This window comes from Ornithodoros turicata, chromosome 1 (assembly GCF_037126465.1).
Source record: "Ornithodoros turicata isolate Travis chromosome 1, ASM3712646v1, whole genome shotgun sequence".
Classification (NCBI taxonomy): Eukaryota; Metazoa; Arthropoda; class Arachnida; order Ixodida; family Argasidae; genus Ornithodoros; species Ornithodoros turicata.
This window is the reverse complement of record NC_088201.1, coordinates 55,130,881-55,157,855: the sequence shown is the minus strand read 5'-3', so window position 1 is coordinate 55,157,855 and position 26,975 is coordinate 55,130,881. Positions and strand designations below refer to the sequence as shown.

Sequence of the window (26,975 nt, the reverse complement as noted above, 5' to 3'; positions counted from 1 at the left end):
GGAGTATGCAAGCAAGCTGGTGTATACTTGGTGTGGGAGCATGTCCCTGAGTTTGGGGTGTAGACAGCGAAGCAAACAAAGAAACGTAAAACACATGAGTCTCAAAAGCCTTGACCTCTGTTGTACGTTTCTTTGTTCATCTCCTTGTCTACACACCAAACTCGGGGATTATGCCGCTCACATCGCTCCCTGAACTGTGAGTGTCACCAAAGCAACATGAAGGCTGTGCTGTGACCATGTTAGACAACTGCAATTTCACCCAGACAGAATTTCATCCGCTTGTGGTCAACACTCGTAACCTAAATTGTCTGCGTGGTAAAATGTTCAAGGATAAGTCGCCACCTTCCCACCTGTCCTACATGTGAACTAAAACTATCGCTGCATGTGAACTCAAAAATTCATGGTGTACTAAGTGGTTTGTGCTGTACGTACTGTGTTTTCCTTGTGAGGCACATGAGCATTCGTATTCCTGATTTTGTTTTCAGGTCTGGCATCCCTGACAACCCTGAGGTGTTCTACACCCTTATGAAAGGGAGTACGGAGCAGACCAACAAGAAGGACACCTTCTACCTGAACCAGAAGGTGGAGGATGGAAACACTGTGGCAGAACTGGTAGTGAATTATCCCCTGGACTATGAAAAAATTCAACAGTACAACCTGACGGTGCGTGTGGAGAACAATGGTGTGCAGCAGTTGGCTTCTGAAGCCACAGTGTACATAGTGTTGGAAGATGTCAACGATGAAATCCCTCTATACATTGAACGGGAACAAGAAACTGTACTTGAAGGGCTGCCACCAAAGACGAAAGTTACGCAAGTCCAGGCCGTCGACAAGGATGGAACATATCCAAACAACAAGGTAGGTCTTGGCTGTGACATACTGGCATCTGGCTCCTGCAGCTACTTGGAGTCCAGGAATACCAGCTCACAATCACTACTATGTTTTATGCACTCCTAATTGGGAATGGAAGTCCGTGTTGGAAACGCAGTCCTTTTTTTCATAGTGTACTCAAGTCCGTTTATTACAATTTTCAGTATAACGATAACTCATACATAGACGTGAAGTTTTAGGGTTTTACCCGATTCTTCCCCGAATTTGCACCCCGAATCGAAGGTTGCCTCTTTAGGGTGAAACCCGATTTTTACCCGGGAAGTTGCCGTCCCGGAATGTCTGTAGGAATGAACTATCTTACTTGTTTGGCAGGAAATGCAGTTACATCACCACTTGTACCAAACCACTACAGTTAGTTTGAGTAACTGAGACAGATTTCTCCCCGAATTTAGCATACTGGAAGTTTTTCCCACCCGAACTCGCATGAATATAGTGCGCATGTTTATTTACCCGATTTTTACCCCCCAAATTTAGAAAAAATATTTCCCAAAAACTTCAGGCTCTACTGATACATATTAGAATCATATTGTCGGTTCCCGTGAGCTCGCCCATTGAAGCACAAGTACACGAGACTTCATTGTAGCGATCGTGATGAAATTGCTTGCTCGCGTGTGGCAATCAGAATTCTCCTGACAGCCGGTAAAACTCAGACTGAGAAGCAAGATTCCAAATTTTCATTGAAAACTAAGGAAAGAGGCACTTTCAAGAACCATAGCCTGCAATATCGTTGAAGTGCGAGTGAAAAGAGTTTAACTGCGTACAGCCTACAGGAATTAGAAGTGCGTGTTGCAGAGTGTGCAACTTTTAAGACTCTAGCAAGAAGTAGCTGAGGTGCTCTCACTCCACATCATCCCCTCACGCTGAAGCTTTTTCTGGGTTGCTGTGTGCAGTGATACTCTGGGAACTGTTTTGTTGAGAAAAGGCACGTGCCTCGAAATGAAGTTGCGTGTACTTGACGAATTTTGTACTGGCGTACCAGTGTAAAACCTCGCTGCGAAGTACAGTTCCTTCCAAAATGGGAGTTTGCAGAGAGTTACGCATTGCCACTGAAACAAGTGTTGAAGACGAGGACGAGACGAGTTCCAACGGACAACGATTTCAATACTGAGTACCCTCGTGGTATCGGCTGTTATGTTGTTGGCTGGTTAAGCTACCATGGAATGTGACACAAAATGTTGCTTTCAACAAATGTGCATGTTCAGTGGCATTCTTCTCATACCGTTCTACTTTGTTGATATGATCCTGACAGTCGATTTTATGGAAGTTCTTATATAACGATACGTACTCTGATATGATAGGATTTCCTTGTTTCGGTCGGCATTGTTATAACCAGGCTCAACTGTACCTCTGTTTATGTAAAGTGTGTATCACACAATGCCCGTGTGACAGGTGGACAGGGCTCTTGCAGCCTTAAATGAGCGTGAAAACAAGTCATTTGAATGGGTGCGTGCCACGCTTCAATACCCAGGCGAATAGCTGTTGATGATGTGGTACATGCCATGTCTTCTTGTAGGAATTTTGAGTGTATTACATGCTGAAGAAGCAGCTGTGGCTTTCTCTAATGCTTCAGCTATTCCTACCCGAAACAGTTTGAAGCATGGTGTGCAGTGACTCTGGGTTGTAAACCCGCACGTTATGTAGATGTCAGTATGTAAACAGTGGGCGTAGATTTGCCACCCAGCTGGCGAGCCTGGCATATGAGAACAGATGATGCTAAGTTCAGCACCACGTGCAGGTATTCCCGCAACCTTGGAAAATCTGGGGTTCTTGCTTAACAGTGGAAGTGCATGCACTGCTTTGGCTGCTCCTGTAAATGTTTGTTTGTTTGTCAGCTGTAATGGTTTTTGTTCTGCTTCAGGTGTACTACGCGATTGAGTCGAGGGACAACGGGGACAAGTACTTCTCCATTGACCGCGAAACTGGCGACATCTACACCAAAGTAGAGTTCGACAGAGAAGAGAAGATGGCATATGCCATCCTAGTCCGTGCGGAGGACGGGGCACCATCAGCCAGGCCACATATGACTGACAACAGGCCAAATTCAGGTCAGTCTGCACGTTTCCATTGCTTTTGTTTAGGGCTGTGCGAACCATAAAGATATTGAATACGAATCGAATATGACTTTGAATATTGAATTGAATAATGACTTTAAGCAATGCTGTCTACTGGGATGTGCACATGCAGCACGTACAACCACATATTGATAATAAAAATTATGTAGGGAGGCATCAACTATGAATGGATAGAGCCTGAAGTTTTGGGGTTTAACCCGATTCTTCCCCGAATTTGCACCACGAATTGAAGGTCTCCTCTTTAGGGTGAAACTCGATTTTTACCCGGCAAATTGCCCTCACTGAGACGTCTGTAGGAACGCACACTAACTTGTTTTTGTTTGCAGTTACACACAGTTGTTGCAGTTTGCACACTAACTTGTTTGCAGTTACATCGCAGTTTGTACCAAACCAGTACACTTCGTTTGGGTAAATGAGCCCGATTTCTCTCTGAATTTAGCATACTGGAAGTTTTTTTCACCTGAATTCGCATGAATTTAGAGCACATGTTGATTTACCCAATTTTTACCCCCCGAATTTAGAAAAACTATTTCCTGAAAACTTCAGGCTCTATGAATGGATGAGGAAAACGTTGCCACTCCCATGAGACAATTTACACTGCTACAGTTTCCAGTGTACCCCACACATTGTCAGGTTCCTCATGGCAGACGTTAAATTTGACGTCGTGCGACTGTCCCAGACTCGAGGTTTTCACATTATTTACTGACTCCGTGTCATGTAGCACATGCTTGACAGCAACATCTTGAGCTCGATAGTGGATGTTAGAAGGCTGCATATCAGACTCAAAAAGTTGGCGACGTCCATATATCACACGCGACGCTGTCACACTGGTGCTGTCGGCGTAATCTGTCCTCTTTTGTTGTGGCAGGTGGTAGACACGCGGCACGACGTCTCTCGAAAATGATGTCCTTGTTAGCTAATTCTGAGAAGGCACCACTGCTCTCATTACAGCCTTGAACCTGCACCATCCAAGGACTCACACTGAGTACTATGCTTCCAGCTTTCTTTCGCGTGAAAGCTGCTGCTGCTAGTGATGCAAAACTATCGATAGTACTATCGATAGGAAGAAAACCATTGATAGTATACTGCCGATAGTTGGCTATCGGGAAAACTATCGGGGAGCAGATCAAAATAGAAAAAGAAAATGCCTCACCCCTACAAGGTTTACAATATTTATTTCTTTATACCCTCAAGGCATAGCATTACAGAGGGGAGTGGTTACACATGGTTTACAATGATCTTATGAAAGTAATTAGGATTAACAGAAAAGGCCGACGACGCAAGGCGGTTCAAATCATTACTGGTACGTGGTACAAAAGAACTCGGAAAGGATTTTGTACAACAATGCGGGACTCCTACCTTGAATTGATGGTCAATACGAGATGAGATGTATGGTGGTGAGGAAAGCAATTGTTCCTTTAAGGTAGGGTTATGGAAATAAATGGCGTGGAAAAGAGATAATCTAGCAATTTTTCTACGCGCTGATAATGGTTCTAATGACAGTGAGGGCTTCATCGAGGATACGCTAGCTGTGCGGTTGTAGTTTGATAAAATGAAATGAGCTGCACAATTTTGGATCACTTCTAATTCCTCTGTTAAAGTGGAGTGATCAGGATCCCAGACGGATGATGCATATTCTAATTTCGGCCGGACGAGGGTTTCATATAGTGTTAACTTAAGGTGAACCGGGCACATTGCAAAATTTCTCCGAATGTATCCAAGAGTGCGGTTTGCGTTATTTGTGACATGCTTAATGTGAGATTTCCAAGAGAGATCGGTTGTTAATACTACAGCCGAGCCCGTTTATAACAATATTGACGGGAACACGAATTTCAATTGTTATAACAGAGTATTGTCATATGCGAGTTTTCGCGAAATAGTCGCGCAGTATGTGGTACAATCGGGAAACATGCGAGAACAACAATAATGCAGATTGGCCATACCTGATTTATTGCAAAAATGAAAACGTCGTTTGCTTCAGCCTTGGACCGCTGTTGCAAACACTCTTTTCTAGTTTATCCAAGCACAAAAAAAAGTTTTGGTCGAGGCCGCGTGCAGCCACGAACTTCCTGAGGTCCGTGATAGCCTCCACAGCGCGCTGCACCGTGACTGGGCGGTCGTCTTCATCATCGTTTTCACTTTCACTGTGTTCATCGTTTTGGGTTGGGCACACCTCCTGGATGATGGACGCATCTGTCGCTTCCTCACGCGTTGATGCGCAGCTGTCTGCGTTCAGGAAGTCCTCGAGGGTCATGTCGTCTAAGGGCGCAAGCCGCTCCCACGCTGCCTCCACTTCTTCCTGGATTGAAGCTGCTTCCACTTCCTCATCTACCAGGCCTGTGTTTTCGTCAGGAACGCGTATTCCAGCTTTAACAAAACAGTTCCGCACTGTCTGGCGCTTCACTTCATGCCAGGCAGCGTACATCATTTGTACGGCCATGCTTAGGGTAATCTTCATCACGGGAGTGGTACGGGCCGCCGGGTTGGGTCCGAGGTCGCGAAGGATCCGTTCGATCACTCTCCGCTTGTATCAAACCTTAAAGTTTGCAATGATTCCCATGTCAAGCGGCTGAGTTTTGCAGGTGCTGTTTGGAGGTAGAAACAGTAGCTCCATGTTAGACAGCCGGGGATTGACACGATCCATGTCCAGCAGGAGGAGGATCTTCCTGCCTTTCCTTGCCATTTCTTGATCGAGCTCGACAAGCCACTCGGCGAACAGCACCTTCGTCATCCACGCTTTTGAGTTGCTCCTGTAACGCACGGGCAGGCTGTACAGACTTCGGAAGTCTCGTGGTTTCGCTGACTTGCCGATCACAAACAGCTTTTAGCGATCGCTGCCGTCCATATTGCAGCACAGTAGGACCGTCACTCGAACTTTGCTGTGCTTGCCACCAGCACACGTCTCGTTCCTCAATGCATGTGTGTGTGATGGCAGGAGCTGAAAAAACAAGGCAGTTTCATCTGCGTTGAAAACATCCCGTTCGTCGTACGAGGCGATTTTCGCGGCGTGCATGTCCATCCACTCGTCGATATTCGAGATGTCTGCGGAGGCTGCTTCGCCGACGATTTTCTTGAATCGGATGCCGTGTCTCTCTTTGAAGCGGTGCAGCCAACCGTTTCCAGGACTGAACTCCTCGTGCTCCATCAGAAAGGCCAGTTGCTTCCCTTTCGCTGTGAGAACGGCACCACTTACGGGGATATTCTGGCCATGGACTTCCAGAAACCACTTGTAGAGAGCGGCCTCGACGTCCGGGAGTGCTGCTCCCCACATTCTCTTTCGTTTCCCGGACGATCCGTCCAGTGTCGCGGACGCAACGATCTTGTCCGGGTTCCTGATGATTGTAGAAACAGTCGGCTGCGAAAGACCATACTTTGTAACCAAGGTCTTCACTGGAATCCCGGAACGATGGTCGTCTAGGATGCTGTGCTTCATCTCGAGGCTGATAGCTTCTCTCTTCAGCTGACTTCCCGACGACGCGGACGGCATGGTTGCGAGTGCAGTCGAATATTCACGTGCCTACGATCTGCAATGTGTGCTGTCGGCTCTGCAGGCACTCCCGGTGTCGAAGTGGAGGAGAAAAGGAGAAAGAGGAAAACGTCTCTCCGCCACCCTCTCCGAGGTCGCTTGCGTTAGCTGCGGTTACGCAGTTTTGGTTTTGTCCCGTGACTCACTAATCCCTCTGCTCGGGCGTCTAATCCCCAAGGACGCAAGGTGGCCTCAAAAGTGTTCCAAGAAACCTAGCTTGCATTGCTGAACGAATGGAACCCTATTCTTTAAGTCCTGTTCTCATTTTTTCCCCCGGGCTCAGAGCAAAATCCCATCGTTATACACGAGCAAGGCATTCCTATGACCATTGTACAAACGAAGTTTTGTTTGCACGTGTTTCAATGGGCTTGCTGACGGGATCCTACAATTTCATTGTAGTATCAGAGTTATTGTTATATTGAAGATTGTAATAAACGGGCTCGACTGTATACCTAGGTACTTGTACGCTGAGACTGATTCTAGCTGAAAGTTGTTAATGTGGTAGGAATGCGTGGAACTAATGCGTTGACGAGAAACGGACATGTATTTACACTTGTTAAGGTTAAGTTCCATTCCCCAGTGCCTACACCAAGCAAACATTTGTGATAGATCAGACTGCAAAATAGCTGTATCAGCGCTGTTATTAATTTCTCGATATATCACACACTCATCAGCGAAGAGATGGACAGGTGAAGACAGGGACCTTAGGAGGTCATTAACATATATTAAAAATAAAAGTGGACCAAGGACCGAATCTTGCGGAACACCGGAAGTGACCGGAAGGCGACAAGATGCACGCCCATTGGCTATTAAGTACTGGGTGCGATTGGAAAGGAATGACTCTAACCATGTTAGTACCTGGTGGTAAAGATTAAGGGCGCGTAGTTTGCGAAGAAGTAGGGAATGAGGTACTTTATCAAATGCTTTAGAAAAATCTAGGAACATGCAATGCGCCTGTGATCCGCGATCCAAATAGGTGTGTAAGTCATGTGTCAGCGAAATCAGTTGTGTTACGCAGGAAAATGATTTGCAAAACCCGTGCTGGCTAGGCGAAAAGAAACCATGGCTGTCTAGATGCTCTGTGAGATATTTAAATATGGTATGTTCCAAGATCTTGCAAGATATGATAGTTAGTGATATCGGTCTGTAATTACTAGCGAGAGATTTATCACCTGATTTATGGATTGGAACCACCTTTCCAATCTTCCAGTCGTTAGGCAGGGTACCGCTTTGCAAAGACTGCTCGAAGGGTTTGGACAGGATGATTGAACTGTATACATCTTGGTATTTTTTAAGAACTTTGAATTAATGTTGTCAACACCACATGATGAAGATGTTTCACGCGACCAACACGACCACCCACGAAGTAGATAATAAACGCTATAACACACAGACAGCCTTGCAGATGGCGCGGCGGATCGTAGCTCGTAGCGGCGAAGTAGCTGAATGCTTTATTAATGCTTTATCAATGTAGAAACTATGGAAGTGAGCGTCATTTTTAAAATGGCGTTTAGCTGTGAGATAATATGCGTCAACTTTGTTCTTTACAAAATTAACTCTCACGTGGTAAGGGTTGACCAATCCCTGGGAGCCCTGGACCCGAAACCCAAGTTGCTCTTTTTCGCCGTTTGTTGGCAGCACCGTCCACGTTCCGGCAATCTTCAAAATATTTATACGTAAAAAATATGCCGAATTGAGAAATAATGCTTTCTGTGTGTTACCAAACGACGACGTTGTGCACGCTAGTGGGCAAAAATATGGGGGTTATTTTTCACTTTTCGGTCCCTTTAAAGCGTGGCACTCGCATTTTTCTCAGAAGAAAAATAACGCACTGTCTTATGCAGCGCGGATGCTATATCAGATGCACTTGGTAAAGGCACTGGTTCGTGGCTTGCGTTGTCCTAATTTTCGTCGCTACAGTCCGCACGGTCCTCTGGTGTAGTCAGGCTGGCATACAACGCGTCAATGATGTCCGCGTCAGTCAAGATTCCAGTCTCTACGCCGTCACCTACGCTGACATGGTGCCAGTTTGGGAAATAAACGATGACAGTGAACGGGTTGTAGAACGATATTGGCAGTCGCAAAGTTATAAAAGCGAGTGATGGCACGTGAACGCACCTCCTCCCTTCACGTCCTCAACAGGAAGAGAGAGAGAGGAGAGAGCAGAGGGAGAAACGGTAGCGTTCGCGTAAGCATCTTGCTGCTGTCATAAAAGGTCAAAGCAACCTCGAACAGAACAAAATGGGGAAAGGACACGTGCACCATATTGAAGGTCAGTAACCGGGGAAATATGGGGCACTTTTGCAGTTCTGGTCTGTCACACGAGCTCTGTTGGTTCTAATTATCAGTCTAATAAGTCGTATACGCTCGTCCATTCGATTTACCAAGAGTTTCTCCCCATTGAAATACAGTCACTGACCGTTAATTCGGACTTGTAGCCACAAAATTTGTCAGAATTATCGAGCAGTCTGAATTAGTAGCCAATGTCGAAAATCTGCTTACAATAATGGCCTTTATTAGAGACTTTCAAGCTGGATTGAAAAAACTCAGTGTGCATCTATTTAGCAGCACGCACACAGGAGAGGACGTCACATCGCATTTCTGCTAAGGTGTCTGTGTCGGAATACACAGTTCCGAGTGTGTCAATGACTGCGACGATGGCCGCGGTTGACAGAGGATCTCCGATGTCCGTGCTACTGCCGCTGTTCTCTTCATCCGATCCATCTGCAGGCAAGTTAAGAACTTGGGCGACGATCTCATCTGTCAATTCGCCCCAAGGTTCGGTACACAGGTCAACGTCTGCGTAAGCGTCTAATGTTACGCCAGCTGGAATCACCATTCCTGTGCCGCGGAGGTCATCAACCAACGCCAGGCTGTCCGTTGAACTATTGTCGTTGTTGTCACTTATCTCAGTGCTCCCAGTACCAGTACAAAACCCAGCATGACGAAAACTGTTAGCAATTCCACTGCCTTTGACAGCCTCCCAGGCATTTGCGAGAATATGGAGGGCTCCGACCATAGTTAGGGTCTGATTTTTTTTGGGTTTTATTTTTCAGCAAAATCGGGGGTGTATGTATCAGGTTATATTTGGCTTTAATAATTCGGTTGTAATCGGGTTGAACTGAGCCCGATTCAACCCAATTCTTATTGAATTGAACAGAATCAGGCATAAGTCTTCGGTTTACTTCGGCATAATACACACAACACACCAGTAGTCACAGAGCCCATTCATGTAAGAGGCAGCAGGGTCTCTGTTTTGGCAGTTTGTGTGAGCATATTTATAAGTTTACAACACAGTTTCCAAGGTCCTGTGTTAGTTGTGATGATTTCGGACCCCCCTGGTCCAGCAGTTTTCGGGGAAATATCGGGTAAAACCCTGTTTTTGCTGATTTGAATCGTGGGTAAATATCGGGCATAATTGGGTATAACCCTAAAACGTCAGGCCCTAACCATAGTCACCTTGTAGGCAGTTGGTTTCCCTTTCGTGGCACAGAATGGCACGCGATAACAGCTGCGATCAGTTCCATCATAGTCACTGGACGTAGATGCTGACATTTTATCACTTTTGCTCCTTGCGCTGCAGGTCACGTAAGACACAACTTTGCACATGTGCAACTGCGACATGCAACTTCAACACATGCAACTGCAAAAATGGCATCTGTTTTGCTCTGCTAGTTTTTTAAATAAAAATTCTGCAACGAATAAGAAAAACACCCTGTATACCCTATAGCATCCCAATACCGTCTTACTGTCAATGTCCGAGGACTGTAGCTCACACCGGACGTGCCGGGTCTGTCAAGTATGACAGCGTGGAAATAAAGTTGGTGTTTGTTGTCAGACAGCCGAACAAGATTGCATTAGGTGCGATAGCTCAGTGGCGTAGAAAGCTCTTCATAGACTTTGCGCTTCGGTTGCTTCACTTCGAGAATATGCGCTGCTGTCTCAACGCACAGAGTCTACTGCCGAAGCACACAGGATACAATTTTACATCACTGTGATTTGTCAAACCTCGCTTCGATCGCCTCAGTCTTTGCAGCGCCCAGAAGATCGTTACAACAGTGCCCAGTGTTAAAATTTTTTTTTTTTTTTCAAGTGATAAGCGGTTTGACTGTTTTTACTTTTCTTTCTCTTTGTCAATAATTTGCACCCTCAAAAATCTTGCGCCCGGGGTGTCCGCCCCTATGCCTCCCCCTCCCCCCATGCTGCACCACTGTAACACCCTGTACTTCTGCTGACCAGGTGCGGATCTAGAGGGAGAGGCCATATGTCGGAACCCCCTTGTCGTGAGTTCGACTCCGTGGAGAAAGGACCCTGTCGAGCTGCTAAGAGGGCGGTTTATATTTGCCATAAGCCAGATTTAGCATCCAGCCGTGAAAATATTGTTGCACCTGAGAGCTGTCCTAGCTTCTGCTCCACTGAGGATATGGGGCGCCATTCACACTGCTCATGTCTGTTGAGTTCTGATAAGTCAACACTGATACGGATGCCTGATGGTTTCGAAACAATCACCGTTTGAGCACACCATACTACCACCGCTATGCGCCACCAAATTTTGCGCTATACTGTTGCTTCATCTACTGATGAGGTAACTCAAAGTTTCTGCATTCGCTCTAGTTCTTCCCGTGTGTTTTTAAAGAGTGGGAGTGGCACGTGGGGCAAAGAAACACCAGCATATGGCTTTGCATCCTGCTTAATTACGAGTATTTTCCTCCAAGAGGTTACAGTCCTTTGAAGGGCTGAGAGACGTCCTTTTGGGGATCGCAGAGGTGGACTGTACGGTACCTTCGTAACAAGGGGTAGAAGCCACGTCGTTCACTTGTGGGAACAAACAAAACTTTTTGATTACTGGCTTGCCAAGCAAGACTTCCCTTCCCCATGTACAGTAAAACCTCCATAGGCAGACACCTCCCCACCTCGGACAACTCCCCATGTCGGATGAGATTTCATCGCACCGACGGGCTCACATTGAAAATACATGGGGACGAAATTCTCTGTTGGACACCTCCCTATCCCGGAAGTAGGACAGGGTTTTCCCTGCTAAGTCGGACAGAAGCCTGGCCAAATTATCTCAATCTCGGCTCACCTTTGCACCGCAAATACCCAAACCGAGACAGTGCCCTTAACTTTCACCTTTTTTCTTTCCTATACTGGTCTCAGCATTTTGCAATCTAAAGCAATCAAAAGTGGGCTGACGGTTCAGAGACAAGTCCTTGAGCTTAATTCCAAGTGGGTTTTGCACTCTCGAGCAGCATGCTGCTCGAAAAGCTCCAAACGTAATGTCTGAGTGGAATCTGCACGGAATTGAATCTACCAGAATCAGCAACAGTTATCAGTTATCAGCGAAGAGTGGGTAAGAGGTTCCAGGGGCCACTAATGACCATGAATTGAAGGCGGAAATTTCTGGCAACACATTTGTGTTCTTTTCCATTTTTTTTATTTCCCTCATACTCTGTAACTCGGACACCTCCCTAAGCAGGACACATTTCAGCTGCACCGCGAATGTCCAAGATAGGGAGGTTTCACTGTATATCTCTCGTTTTGGTTTTTGGCCTTTTAGCTTGAGGTCACAAATGATCGTTCCTTGGATTTGGAGGGGTTTGCTGTCGGGACCGTGTAGCTGTCTCTTGGGATTTGTAAGCGCGAGGCTTGGCTTATGGTGCTGGCAGAATGTTTCATAAAATATAACTGTTTCGTCTGCCCTGGTGTCTATTTTGGAAAGGTGTAGCCTACCGTTCAGGAGCACTGATATATCCCATCTTGGGCTGCTATCTTCTCCAGCGATGCCTACGAAGCCAACGTCTTGCTGTGCTTCAATTGCGTGCACTGTTGAGGAGGATTTGCACACGAGTGCAAAATGTCCTTTCTTTTTGCACTTGCTGCAGAAGGCAGTTTTCACTGGACACTGTTGTCTCGGATGTGGATCCCTGCCACACCAATGGCATTGTCTTGCCTTTGGAGCTCTCTGAAGACTTTTGCTTGTGTTTCTTCGTGGTTGATTTGTTACTCCTGGCGCGTTTAATATTGCGGTCGATGTTGCTTTTTTTTTTCGCGACCCAGTAAGTGATGGAATTGCTGCGCCATTTGCACCACTCACGGCATGCTGTGCCATCCTGCGCCGTGGAGGATGTTTTTGCTGCATTTGCGCCAGAGTTCTGCCAAAGCGTGGAGTTGGCGACTACTTCGCAGTGCAGAGATCTCGCGCATCACGAGAAAACAAACTCGAAGTGAACGAGGCGCACCAGCTTTTGACCAAATTTAAACATGAGAGGGAGCTGTCGCAGCGGCTTACTAGCCTTGCTAATCAGTCGAAGCGGATACCAGGTAGGCCTCGCCAAGCAGTCACTTGATGCACATGTGCACGTCACTTTGACGCTCCAGCGATTGTGCTGTTCATTTTGTGTTATCTTTTGTGCTTTCCCCAAGCTCACGGACATATTGCCAATGTTAAGTACGCACCAACTAGCTCGCATTTTGCTTCTATGTTCATTGCTGTCCAAGCTGAGAGGCACGTGGTAATATCCACTCTAAGACTGCTTTTGGATTCCTAAGGGTAGCTTGACGTGTCTCCAAAGACATCGTTTAGGCCTATTGTTGATGGTCACTGTAACTTGCTACCTTTGAACATCGCTAGGCTCTTAGACAACAAAATTCATTGCGTACGTGGACATGCAGTTCACGCCGGCCTGCAACGACTCCTCGGAAGCTACTACGCCAGGTTAGGCTGGCGGCTCCCCGATTTCGTGCCTCTAAATTGAGTGCAAAATTGTCCAAGACACAATGAAACTGATATTAATGCGGAAAGCACTCATTCCACATAATTAATTCGTAACCATACACTCCGGAGGACGGCGGATCGTGAAGCTGCGCCATGCTGCGCCAAAACTCGATTTTTCCTGCACCAAGGGTTGCGCCAGAACACTGCGATGCACTTCCATCACTGGACCCTGTCGAAGGTGAGCCTGCCGCTTTTGAACCGTTTCATGTTCACGGGCTGTGACCAACGCTTTGTGGAGGTTGAGATCTGGATCCAGCTGCAGCTTCTCTGACAGTTCGTGATCGAGGAGTCCTACTACTAGACGGTCTCGGATCAGATCCTCGGACTGGCTCGGGTTCTGCTACCACACATTTCCCCGAAAGCCTTTAATCAAAACGTTAATAGACAAACAAATGACGTCAGGTGGTACAACAGCGCCGCCAACTTGGTAGAGTGGAACTACTATAGCACAAAACCAATAAGTCACAAGAAAAACACGTTTAAGTGTGGCTTCTCATATTGTAAGACTTTTTTGCAAAAATTCTTTACATATTAGTTGTATGGCCTTGTTCTGCCAGTAGTCCTATCTTTTTGTAGCCCTTTCTAAAGATGGCTACCGGGCTCTTCCATCGTCTGGAACCTGAAGGGCACGAGTTTCTCTCGGAGTGCACGTGGTGTCTCTATACAAAGCAAGCGCGAACTAAGTCGTAATAACAAACCACATTCCGCACAGGATTACGACACTGACTTTCGACGATGCAACTGTTGGGGTGAAGCCTTCTTTTCTTTCCGCCATGGATTGGGAACGCGAATGAAGACACGAAAGCGACTAAAAACGAGACCTCATTTATGTGTGCCACTAATATAAAGAAGCCACCCGTGACCTTCGTGAAGGAACGTGGCTTTCTGAAGCGGCAGTGTTCTCCGCCTGCGCTGTTTCAGTTTCACTGTGTCTACCAACGTCATGATTACGTCACGCTAACGTTTCTTTGGTAGAGGTCTATTAGTGAGTTCAAGTAATTAGTGATCTAGTAGTTACGTACTGTCTTCCTCAGAATGTCCGCGTGGCAGTATGACAAGCCTGCAAAAGTGACATCTATGCTGTTCCCGTAGCTAATTATAAAATATCTGCATAGAAAAAAATACATAATAAAAGAAATAAACATCCTTTGTATTGCCGTGTTCAACCTAAAAATCTCCTACGCCGATCGAGAGTGAGTTACTCATTTCGGTGGGACAGACGCGGTCGTGAAGGACGATTCCAGGCCCTGCCTATACCTGAGTCTCCACCCACTTTTTGAGGAATCTAGCCAATCACAGGTCGAAATACAGTTCCCTATTATTGCAGGCCATCCAGTACTTTTACCTCACCCTTATTTACTGGGTGCCACCATTTTGGAGAAACTGGATTGATTGGATTGAAACGGATATCGCTGGTGACGGACCAAAACGACGGATTTTGCACCCACTTTTATCAACGCCATCTGCATGGAGAGAGGCATGTTGGGAAGACTCAGACCTGCAGAAATGGTTGCTGGCAGAAGTGATTGGCCAGGAGAGCGGTAGAACAACGCCACCTACGAGGGGTGTTCAAGTCAAACCGGGACTTTTCATTTTTCGCAAAAGTAAAATGAACTTACAGGCGAGAAACTAGTTTTATTTTTCAACGTAATCTCCAGCTGGGGGGGCACTAATGCACTTGTCCCAGCGCTTCACAAGGGCTTGGATGCCAGCAGCGTAGAAATCCTTACCGGCGCGTAGCAGCCATGATCGGACCGCATTCTTGACCTCGTCATCGCAGCTGAAGTGGCCCGAAGAGATGGAAATCGTTGGGGGCGAGGTCTGGACTGTAAGGGGGGTGTGGCAGCAACTCCCAGGCAAAGTACCTGTAAGGTGCGTGTCGTGAGATGCGCGGTATGCGGGCGTGCATTGTCCTGTAGGAGGAGGACTCCTCTGGTGATGAGGCCCGGCCGCTTTTGCTTCAGCACCTTATGCACATCCCTGAGAACCTGGCAGTAATATGCACTATTGATGGTGGTGCCACTGGGCAAAAACTCAACATGAACAACGCCAGCCTTGTCCCAGAAAACCGTGGCCATGACCTTACCCGCAGGCGGGGTGCTTCGGAACTTCTTGGGAGCTGGCGAGCTCGGATGCTTCCATTGTTTTTATGCGCGTTTAGACTCCGGAGTGAAGTGGTGCACCCACGTTTCATCGCACGTGATGATCCGATCAAGGAACGGCTGTCCTTCAGATTCGAAACGGTACTTAGCTCTTGGGAGATTTCCAGTCTTATCTGTCGGTCAAACACGGAGAGCTGCCTCGGGACCCAACGGGCACTAACTTTCCGAAACTGGAGGGGTTCATGAATGTTAGTGTTCAACGTTCCCACAGAAAGTTCCGTCTTTCGAGCCAGTCCGAGACATGTTATCCGTCGGTCCTTGAGGATCAGACGCTCCACAAGTTGGATGTTCTCAGGAACTCTGACACTGAGCTCTGAGCCGCCCCGGCCGGGATCGTCCTGCACTGATGTACGGCCGTCTCGGAACCGTTTGCACCACTCAAACGCTTTGCTGCGGCTAAGTGTATCGTGGCCATGCTGAGCCTGAAGTCTTCTGTGAATTTCAGATGACTTTACGCCTTCATTCACGAGAAACTTCATGATAATTCGCTGTTCGATGTGCGCGCTCACCTCGTTGTCGGCCATCTTGTCCAGCACGTGTCTTCTGTTTTGCACAAACTTTGGACCACCACGTGGTGAACGCGGAGGCCTGTCGCGTGTGAAAATGACGAAAAAGAAGTAGAGCGAGCCATTTGTACACTCAGGAGACAGAAAGTCCCGGTCTGACTTGAACACCCCTCGTAGATACAGAAGACCTGCTTATTGTCTCCTCTCCTTCCTTCGCTACGTGGACATATAAAGTCAGAATTCGTCCGGTACTGGTGCGATTCCCCGTTCTGCGAATTCAGGAACTCGCAAATGATTGCACCTAACTTTGAACCTGCAGAAAAAATGTGCAACATGCTTTTGAGAAAGATATATATGACTGTTTCGTGCTTTATTTTACAGTTTTCCCCATTTAGTACTACTCGCAGACGACGGCGGTTCGTCTCCATGGCTACGACTGCTGAAAGCACGTTCGGGATTGGCTACGGCCATTGAAAACACGACCCTGATTGGCTGACTCTTAGTTATTACGTCACGTTGACGAGTGAGCAGGCTTTCTCTATCTAGGTGGTTGTCCAGCGAACCGGTAGAGAAGTACGAAGGGAGTTGCCTCAGGACAGGAGCCGCCGCCATTTCGAACAGAGACTGTTCTATCTAGGTTGTGTTTGGTAGAACCGCTTCTTCGTAGCACACGGCTGCCGGTGTGAACTTTTAAATCACGTAACGTAAGTGAATTTAATTAAAAAAGCGCAAAGATGTATGTATAAATAACATTCAGTGATATAATGCGAGATCTTAGGTACCAGGGGCGTCTTTCTTGCTATTTTCTTGAGATCGCGATCTTAACTAGGCCTAGCGTTAGCGACGAAACATCTCATTTTCGCGCAAATGATGATGGCGGAGCGAAAGTTGCAGCTGATTTTGCAAATGCGTACATGTGGATATATACTCGCAGTATGAAATTAAAGTAGTCGGCGTTTTTTTGTTCTTTTTGTCACAATCTCTGCTTCGGCGTGCCAAGCACCTTCCTCCATTTTGGAGAAATTTTGGTGTCAGGGCGGTGCCCATGGAAAACGGCAACCAATGTAATGCGCCCAAGTTCGATTGACAGGCAGAGCATCTGTTTTAAGCTCCCCCTAATGGCCAAACTCCCTTTTAATACACTGCTCTGGAAAATTCAAAATCGGCGACGCCCTCTTGCAGTACAAGTTTACCGTTCTGAGATTCATGACGTCGTCGCGCCCTCAAAAGTTTGCTTAATGCTGCCTTTGGATAAGGTTCATGAATAAACAGAAGGCTAGGTTGATGGTTGTTGGTCCGTCAAAATAGTCATTATGCTTTTAACCAGTCGCTTATCTCAATAAATTATCCCACAGAGTGTCAGGACGTCTTTACACGAACGTATGACACGAACAAATGCAAAGCACCACGTTTCTTTGAATATGACTTCATCCGCGTGGTAAATACAGGGACGTGAGGCAGTGCAACCTGTGCCATTCTTAGGTTGAACACGACCACACTTAGAGGAGTTTCTTCACTGTCGCTTGTAATGAACCTGTCACGCAATTACTGAACCTTGCATGCACGCATAATCTCTCCCCTTGTATCGCGCAATATTGTTTCCATTAAAATGTAGATCGCAAGTTGCCAATGGGGAACCCTTGAGTGTTTCGATATATGCACGTGTGCTCGTGGGTGGTTCACGAAAAAGGGATTCTGTAATTTTCCGCGCGTCGGTTCCTTCGTCGATAATTGCCTGGAACAGGATGGCTGTCCTCGGAAAACTACTTGTAATGGGAATTGTCTCCGACTGGAACGTGCCCCCCCCCCCCCCTTAAGTGGGAGTAATTAAGGTGGTACGCGAAGGTGCGTAGCGTCGTGCTGTAGCCTGTTGCGCGCAGCACTGACCTCGAAGTCTTCTAACGTGAAGGGGATTTCCGAGGGATCTTTCACCAGTGGTGGAGCTTGAGTTCGATTTCGTACAGGGGTTGATACATAAAAATACAGATTGGTTTTACTACAGTGCTAATATCCATTGTCGAATTTCGTTATGCAAACCAGCCGAAACCAAAACCGCGAGCCCTAGGAGCGCATGACCTACGTTCGCATCACCTTCGCTGACGGAGGCTTTTATCTGGACCGCAAAGCGGTTGACCTGGCCAGCAGATCAGCACCAGCTCGAATCTCGACTGCTCAAGGCCTCTCTATGCACGCCGTGACGTTACGCTAGTTGTCCCTCTACCGCTTCCCTCTGATACTTGGACGGTCGCCAGGGCGTGCCTAACGTCCCGCTATTGTTGTTGAAAGCGATGTTTTAACGAACGTAATGGAATTTAGCATGAACTCAGGAACAATGCCAATAAACTGGTGAATGAAGCACCTGTAAGTTTGTATATTTATCCGAACGTTTGGAACGTGCGTGGACCTTACGTGCGGTGATTGGTTGCTTTCAGTGTGGAGAAACCTCACACACTTGTCGGTCACACTCGCTGTCCAAAATTTGATGTTGCAGGTGTCTCCTAACTTGCTTTTGAAGTCGTCATAGGAAGAGTCTGAATTCTTCATCACTTCTTCCCTTCTGGTTCCTAGCGAATTTTCTAGGCTATTCTGAAGGGTCATGTTCTCCATCCAGGCACGTTTGCAGTTCGGTGATTCGCGACGAGCACGCGTAGATGACATGTAGGCCGGACAGTTCGGAAAAACTGAAGGCACAGCACCTGGCACCAGCCGTGTACTCGATCGCTTTTGACTTCAATCCTCATCCCAGTGGCCCCATTGCTGTGTGTGAGTTTGGTGACAAAGTCCGATTGCTGAAAATGCAGTTCGCAGACCTACGGGAGAATGAGGACGACTATATTATACAATGAACATGCAAACAACATCACACAGCGCATTCCCGCGGCAGCGGCTTCAAGTTTAGTTACATACCCTGTTTTCTTCCTATAAAACTGTTAAGTAGGCCAGTAAGATGCACCGTGAGAAGTAATTCACACCACAGAGTCACAATTATCGCAGAAATTGAATTCAAAGTACGCCGCAAAAAGCGACCATGCGCAACGGTGGTGGAGAGCAGTACCAGCCTGTGATCAGCCTGTGATCTGTCTGCGACCTCGCGCTGACGCCACAGAGTCCGCGCTCGCTGATTGGTTCAACTTAGCTGTCGTCTGTTACTCGGCTGTTCGGGGCTCTGAAAAAGCATTGCTCCTAGCTCGGTCATGATTCGGCCGTTCCTTCTATCCCCAATTCTCCGGGGGAACTGGCAAAACTGGTTTACGGGGGTAAAGGGACAGGGCGCTGACCCCCACTGACCAGCGAACCAGAACACTTGGACCCTGTAACGTCATCGGTAACGTGGCATTATGCTTCTCCTCATCGTTATACCCGGAGTGGAGTCTCGTTATACCCGGAGTCTAGAGGCCCACAACTTTTTTTCTGTTTTTGGTCAGTATGGAATGTTAGGCGGCCGAAAACAGTTTTCCCACAATTAGTGCAGCCGTAGCTAAATTGGGACGCCTGCAATAGCTCCCCGAACCTCCCGCGCGCGAAACACCCTCCTTCGCCTTCACGATAGGCACGTGATGAGCGCCACCACACACGTCACTATGTGACGCAAGTGGTGAGGACGCTCCTCATTGGACTTGGGATCACATGATCGAGGTGAGCAACATCGCCTAGAGTCACTGTACCGGGAGTCACTGTTCCCCCGGGTACAGTGACTCTAACATCGCCCAGGCCGGAGCGTCTGCTACCGCTTGGGAGACGCCATGCGTTCTCCGGCTTCGTGATGTCCGAAACGGAGGGTTTGAAGGCTGTCAACGACACAACCACGATTTTTTGGGACCGCAGGCACCACGGGAAGAACGAGTGGTGCAGCCCGAAATTAACTGCGTTTGTACAGCAAAAACCCCGTGCTTCTCGACAGTGTGCAGCCTGTCCGACAGTTTTCACCGCACAGTTGGTTCAGGGGCTAACAGGTGGCGCCACAATACCGCTTCCACAATACCGCTTCGCAATAGCTTTCTGCTGCTGTGAATTCTGAGATTGCACAGAAGCCACGGATATATTACTCTTGTGATCGTAATCTTATTTTCTCGGGCTGCGTATATGCTTCTTCTTTTAAAGAAAACGTGATATAAATCATATAAATAATAGAAGTCAACAAGAAGCAGCTAGCAATGTTCGTAGCAGACGGTTTTTCCTACGAACGAATGAGGGGCTCCCTACCACGAACGTCACACTAGAGTGGGTGTGGTCTGCAGTTGGAGCGCTCCGGCCTGTCACCGCGGCAGCGATTTTCCAAATTAATTGCACCGTGGTGATACAACTTTGGACAGAAATATTTTGTGGGAATGCTTTTCACATACTGCTTTACAAGATGACAGCAGTTTTGGGCCATGTTAGATACCACTTTAATGCTCCTTTAAAGGAGCATGGAAATGATCGGAATAAAATATGACGGGAGAAGTAGAAATTATGATTCTGAGCCCTGTGATACATATTCGCACAAAAAGTTTGAGCGTAGCGCGCAATCCTGGAGCGCGAGGGAGCTTTGAATCTCGCGGCAGAAATGCCCCCTCACTCGGCTGTCAGCCGCTGACGTCATGTGACCGCGCCGTCTTTTTCTTTATTTTTTGCGATTTCTCCGGCGCGCGCTGGCAAGCCGACCGGGAAGGAAGCGTTGTTGCTCATCGGACGCCGTGCGAAGGACAGGTGATCACTCTTTAGGCGACACGTCTGCTCTTCTCGACGAAACGTTTTATGGAGTTGGAGGCTAAGTTCCTCGAGCTTCGATTTCGCCACACGAATGTACCGGAGGCTGGTAAGTGATGCTGCTAAGTGTGAACGAACATTCGGATTGAAATATAGTGCTTCTTCTTGTTTACAAATGCATAGTCATGAAGACGCGGCGCAGTGACCAGTGTTTTCACTTGAAGATGTTGCCGCGACCATCATGACTTCTCCGTGTTGTGGTCAACACTATACGCTGTGAACCGCATGGACACTGGCATCTCTGAGGCGAAAGAGCGGACCGATGAACGCATAGCTGTGTAACATTGCGCTTACCATATCTTGGTGATACCAGGAGCGTAACGTCTCCACAAACACTACAACATGAATACCAAAATAAAGTTAGTAAAGTTCATCTGCTAGCGATCTTTGGGAAACCCCAAAATACATGGTCAAATAATCATTTTCTTTTTTGAATGGTCATACGCAGAATACAACACTGGCACATGGAATAAATCTCCAACTGACAGGAACGTATTTAGTCGTATCACATATATATATGCTGCACACACAGGCACAATACTGTTCACTAATGAACGACACCTCAGCACAATCGGAACAGAAATCACAACCGCGTACGATCCACCTCAACCCGGGCCGTCACTGCAACACAGAGGCCTGGCTACACCTTTTACACTGGCCGCAGTCTTGTTTTATGCAAAACTTACGAGACAAATCATGTAAGAACGCAAGTGAATGTCAAACGCAAATAAATAGCAACAGCGTCTCAGTCGGTAAGTTGCCACGATTCCGGAGCTAGCAGACGATTCTGGCGGGGAGCGGACGCTTCCGGCAGCCAATGAAGTGCTCGGACGCCTGACGTCACCACACGCCAGACTCGGCTTGGGGGAGACTGTCGCCGCGGAGCGCATTCTTCCAAACTAATTTTCTCAGGAAATTCGCGCTTTTCGAAGGAAATATTTTCCGTAACAGTTTATGAAGGTAGTATGTTCATATCAAGCGGTGAAAAAATATATGTTCCAAATGATTTCCATGCTCCTTTAAGGGTGACCGCGCGGAGCTATGTTTGAGTTTTTTTTTCTTCTTCTTCTTCTTCTTCTTCTTCTGGGAAACAGATTGCACACATCAAAACCTTTCGTGCTATTCGGTAAATTGACACACACTTTCATCAGACGTCTTAACGTGAAATTTTTTTGGATGGCCTTCTGTACTCCTTTAAAATCTGCGCGTGGAATCGCCTTCAGCCATGATTCCTTGAGAGCCTCATCCTTCGGAAACGAGAACACATGCGCCGAGACAGCGAGGAACACGGCACCGGCCCATGTGGAACTGAATCACCAACGTCGTTTCAGTTAACGGACACTGCCTGGCTGTACATAGAGCTTTCCAAAAGCATACGTACCTGTGTGAATACAAACGAACCATCACGCGGGAAACCTGACAATGCAATACGCGATGCAAACGACATCTATTCTGCTGACGTAGCTTTTTATTTAAAAAAAAAATGTGTAAACGAGATGTGTTCGGTTTTGTGTATGACTATTCGCTTCGCATTCGCTTCAGTTTTAAAATCACTATTCGCGCAGCTGTAGCAAAATCCCATTCGAGTTGGGTGGAATAACGCCTTGCGCTTGAGTTTTGTGTCGTGTAGACTCCTCCTATGTCAAGAGCACGCCGATGCAGCGTATGAACGCCGCACTAACGAATGAAGACGAAGTGTAATGAAATCGATAGAGCATACAGACACATCTATTCTGAGCACATTGTAGCGCTTGTCGCCGCTGTCTGTGCACTGTCGTGGACGACAATGGTGACGACGCGATCAGTACTTGCTTGTGAGTCGCCATTGTTTGGCCTCGGAAGATAGCCTCTTTTGAAGCTGCTCGTCCTTATTTGCATAATAACAAAAGGGCTTCTTTTAAAAGGTTACTACCCACTTGCCTTTTAGGAAAAGGGATTGCTTCAGAAATTCTCTGCTTGTGAGCAAAAAGGCGCCACTTAATTCCTCCTCGCGGAACGCGACCTGCGCGCATTGTGTCCTTTGTGTGCAGGATGTTTCGTCAGCGGAATGATTGGAAATTTGGACGCAGTTGCTGGACGGATTCGGCTTTTGGCAACGCAGTCATTTTGTCAGAACTGCGTCGTCAGTAGTTCGAAGTTGACAGGGGCTCCAAAGACTATGGTTTGCTAGTCCATCTCATATACATAGTGTAAAAAAAAAAAAAAAGCAACTAAAACATCTGTTCTTCCTGATACTTTTCATTTATGGCTTTGTTTCGAGCACACTTGCGAAGAGTTGCGTTAACGGGTACGAATTACACCCATTGTTTGTTGAAATCGATCGGGAAGCTTCGTTATGCAGGACCAGGGTGGTTATGCTCGCTGAATGTCTCGATAACTTGATGCGTCGAGAAAGCTAAGACAACGCTCTTATTGGGCAGCGGAATCCCCCCCCCCCCCCGATATGATTATCGGGGTTACACATAACGCCTAGCAGGTACTCATATCACCTGCTCGTTTTGATAATAATCTCAGTCCGGCCACGAATTCGTGGGTCAAGATAAGCACGTGGTGTAAATGATCAGGTGGTTGTAATGCGTGTATTCGAGAAACGTTAATCTCGACCAACTTCTGCTATCGACCACGGGATACGGCTTTCATTGCAATTGACTGAAGGGCGTCTCCGTTAAAGTCCCAAAATGACTTAAAAGGGTGGCAGCACTTGGCCCCCAAGCTATGCCTTGTGAATGTAAGCGACGGTTATTTGCATCAGTGTGAGCCTGCATCAAAAATTTTACGGCTGAGGGGGTAATAGGGGGTATACAGCTCTCCAGTTTCCCTCTTTGCCTGTGGAGCGACCTTATTCGTCCCTCTCGCACATAAGGGGACAACATATCAAGGTTGAGGCTAGAGTTGCCACGTGTCCGGTGTTGGCTTGGCCGGTTATTTGCTCGCTCTGCCGTTTGCCGTTTGAAAGGTAATACCGGCAGCCTGTTGCCTGTATTCGCAGCTCAAGGCCTTTCATAGAGGCTTTTCCTTTATGCCACAGCATCTACAGCATGAATCTACAGCATGATCCAACTGTGCAGGCACCAGGCCAGGAAACTGGGCCGTGGACACAGGGTCGACGACCATGGTCTCTTCTGTACCCACACCGGTCGGTCAACTCGTGTCCGCGTTCCAGTTTCTGTCCTCCCGACAACCTTCTCAAAACACTGGTACAACGATCCCCTGGGATTTTTTTGTGTGATTCCCCCCCCCCCCCCCTCCTCTAGTTATTCATTACATTCTTAGGTTTGGAGGGACAGGAGCAGCAGTTTCCCGCACCAGTTATTTCCATCACCTTTCCTCCTCTCACCCCCTCCGCCTTGTCTGGTGTCTTTCACGGCGAAATGTGACAGCCCTACGTACAGGGTATATGCAGGGCATCCAGCAAGCTAAGACTCACACGACGTCACCGGGACTTGGAGAGTGAATCTGTGGAGTTCTTCGGCTTCTGGGTGCTTGAAGCGCGTAATGTTCACTAACGAGATTTATATTTTGCGTATTTTTTTCAGCGAGGTTGATTTATAATACGAAATCAAATATATTTTTTAAGGCCCTAGTTGCACTTTAAGTTTTTAAGTTGTACTTCATAGGTAGTCTGGATGAACAGCTATTAACTTCCACTTGAGTGCACCTGCAGCAGTAAATCCTCTCGAAAGCCACATTGTTAGTTCATACCCTTAGAATAGCATGATTTAACTGATTAAATTGTGCAGTTTTTGTTACGTGTCCGCTAATTAACGTCGTCGAACAACCTCATGCGCGGGTCACTTTCAGCTGTTCAAATAGGGATTGGAAATTCGTGTCTCCAGTGTACGCAGGGCCGAAAGAGAGCAAGGAAGACAAAAGGATTGAGCGTGCCTACTATTAAATATGCGATCCTCACTCCGCTCCCGAACTGGCAAAGCTTATGCAAATGGCCTCCGCCCGAAAAGCTCGCTAATACCGTGCAATCAGCAAACATCAGAAAGCCACGGTGTACGTTCTTTCGAGTGATTCTGCGCTCTTGTACGTTCACCAGCCTCGTTAATTAGTAGCAGCCAGTAATGAATGAGCAAGGGATCGCGCATAATTTCAGCGGCCCAATGAAGCCCTCGCTTTTTTTTCTTCGCTGCTTGTTTTAGTTCGTGCAAGTGTACTGCGTCGTTCGCATCGAAGCTGCATGTTTTATTTCAACAAAATAGAAAAAAAAGCGTTTTATTACTGTTTTACGGTGCTTTCCGTTTTGGGTGTTCCGGGTTTGTGCGCTTACTTGACAGTCTTTCGACAGCTAAACCGTAGTTGCTCATGCGCCAATAAACATCAGCTCATCGTCAGCTAAACCGTATGTACACGGGGAAAGTGGACATATTTTACACATTTTTGTATAAATGTGTTCATAACATTTTAGATACGCCATCAGTAATCAGCTTTGCTGAATTTTCACGCCCCGACTCTCATCGTCCGAAATATGTCCCCCTTTTATGTGGATGATACTGCAGCTCGTCAGTCGTCCACGTGACGTATCCAGACGTCATTTAATTGTGTGTCAGGTCATGTTGACCTATTTCACTCATCTTATAGTCATTTTAGACAGGAGGTCCTCCGTTACCCCAAGCCGTGACTTGCTGTAGGTGTGACTTGGTGCACTACTGCATAGGCACTGCTGTTTGCAGGCACCTTATTCAATAAAGTATTAAGTATTACTATTATACAGGGTGTGTGCAGAAAAACATGACCCGCATTTAGGCACATAGCTTGTTGCCTACCTAACTAAGGAACTTCCGGTGGCGCACGATGACGCATTTATGCGTGCGAAATTTGTAGAAAAATTGTGGAAGCCATACCCAGCTTAAAAAATAAACGGAACAACGAAAACGTCGGCTTCCGTGCATCAGAATAGGGCAACATGGTGGACAACAGGGTGTATGTGAAAGGGCAACGTGGTGCACGTAGGAGAGTTGTGTTCAAGTACCGCTAGGGGAGCTATCGGTGCATAAATCGAAACGATGTCCCACATGGATGCTCATCGGCAGTACCCCTAGCCCTGCCTGCCTGCCTGCCTGCCTGTACCCTGCCTGCACATAACTCTCATGAGACGGAAATGCACTACAATGCACTGTCATGACCGCCCTATTCTAATGCATGGAAGCCCATGTTTTCGCGCTCTGTTTATTTTTTTACACTGAGTATGGCTTCCAGGATTTTTTTGTAGCTTTCGCACGCATAAATACGCCGTCGTGCGCCACCGGAAGTTCCTCGGCTAAGTAGACAACGAGTTACATGTAAAAATGCGGGTCATGTTTTTCTGCACACACCCTGTATTAGGGAGTTTTACCGCGTCCACTTCCTTCGGCAGAAATGACCAACTCGAGCGTCGCGCATGCGCTGTACGAATCGGTGAGCGAGTAGTAGGAAGAGCGATTTCGTACGAATGACCCACTCTCTCTGAGTCGTTAGGTTGTATACGGCGAGCACGACCGACTCACGTCGCCCAAGCAAGATGGCGGCCGTTTGGAGTGTTGTAGTTGCAGTGAGACTGCCAGATGTATACTGCTACCGACGGTGTATATCATCTGCGGTAAGTTGTTGGATATAACGACGTATTCAATAGAGCATTTCACACGCATCAGCGCGCGGTTGTGGCGCTGGAACATGTGAAAAAATCACGTGCGCCTGAACTTTGAAATGTTGCCCCCCCTCCCGTATCTGTGAGAATGACCAATGAGGTCGCTCCACGGGCAATAGGGGGGGGGGAGGGAATCTGGGGACCCGCGCAGACCGCTGACCTGCTTGCTGCATAGCGTATATATATTCCTCGTGCACTTTGCTGAGCTGTGCCTGCATGGCAACAACGTGTGCTACTTGCTTTCAGTGGACACGGAAGTGACTGCCACTATTCTTTCTTTTCTTTTTTTTTTCCTTTCTGTTTTTGTTTGTGACGAGAGCAGGTGACCTGCACCGCTTGAAAGAGGGAGACCTCTCTTCCACTATTGGAAAGAGCTTACAGAGAACGAGGGATGGAGGAGGGTATGACGTAGGCCGGCCAGCTCAAGATGAGAGAGAAAGGCACGGGGCCCTGCGCGGCTGCTTTCTCCGGCAATTTTTATAAATTGTACCGCACAACGAAAACATTTTGCATGGTGACTCCCGATGGACAGCTTAACGAATGAGACAGCGTTTCGAGCCACGTTGAATGCCGCCTAATTACAAATATGTGCTTGAACAGAAGATTGCATTCAACAAGAGCCTCATTACAGACGTTGGCACGCGTGCGAGAGGTCGGTGTAC

At 47.3% G+C, this 26,975-nt stretch overlaps 1 protein-coding gene across 4 annotated transcripts in view; it reads left to right on the top strand.

The window, feature by feature from the left end:
- LOC135378262 (neural-cadherin-like) overlaps positions 1 to 26,975 on the top strand; it is a 366,541-nt gene that overhangs the window by 93,128 nt on the left and 246,438 nt on the right. For all 4 annotated transcript variants that reach the window (XM_064611240.1, XM_064611242.1, XM_064611241.1 and 1 more), the window contains exons 12-13: positions 486 to 858; positions 2,750 to 2,936. In XM_064611240.1, coding sequence (XP_064467310.1) covers positions 486 to 858; positions 2,750 to 2,936 — 560 coding nt within the window. The remainder of the gene's footprint in view (positions 1 to 485; positions 859 to 2,749; positions 2,937 to 26,975) is intronic.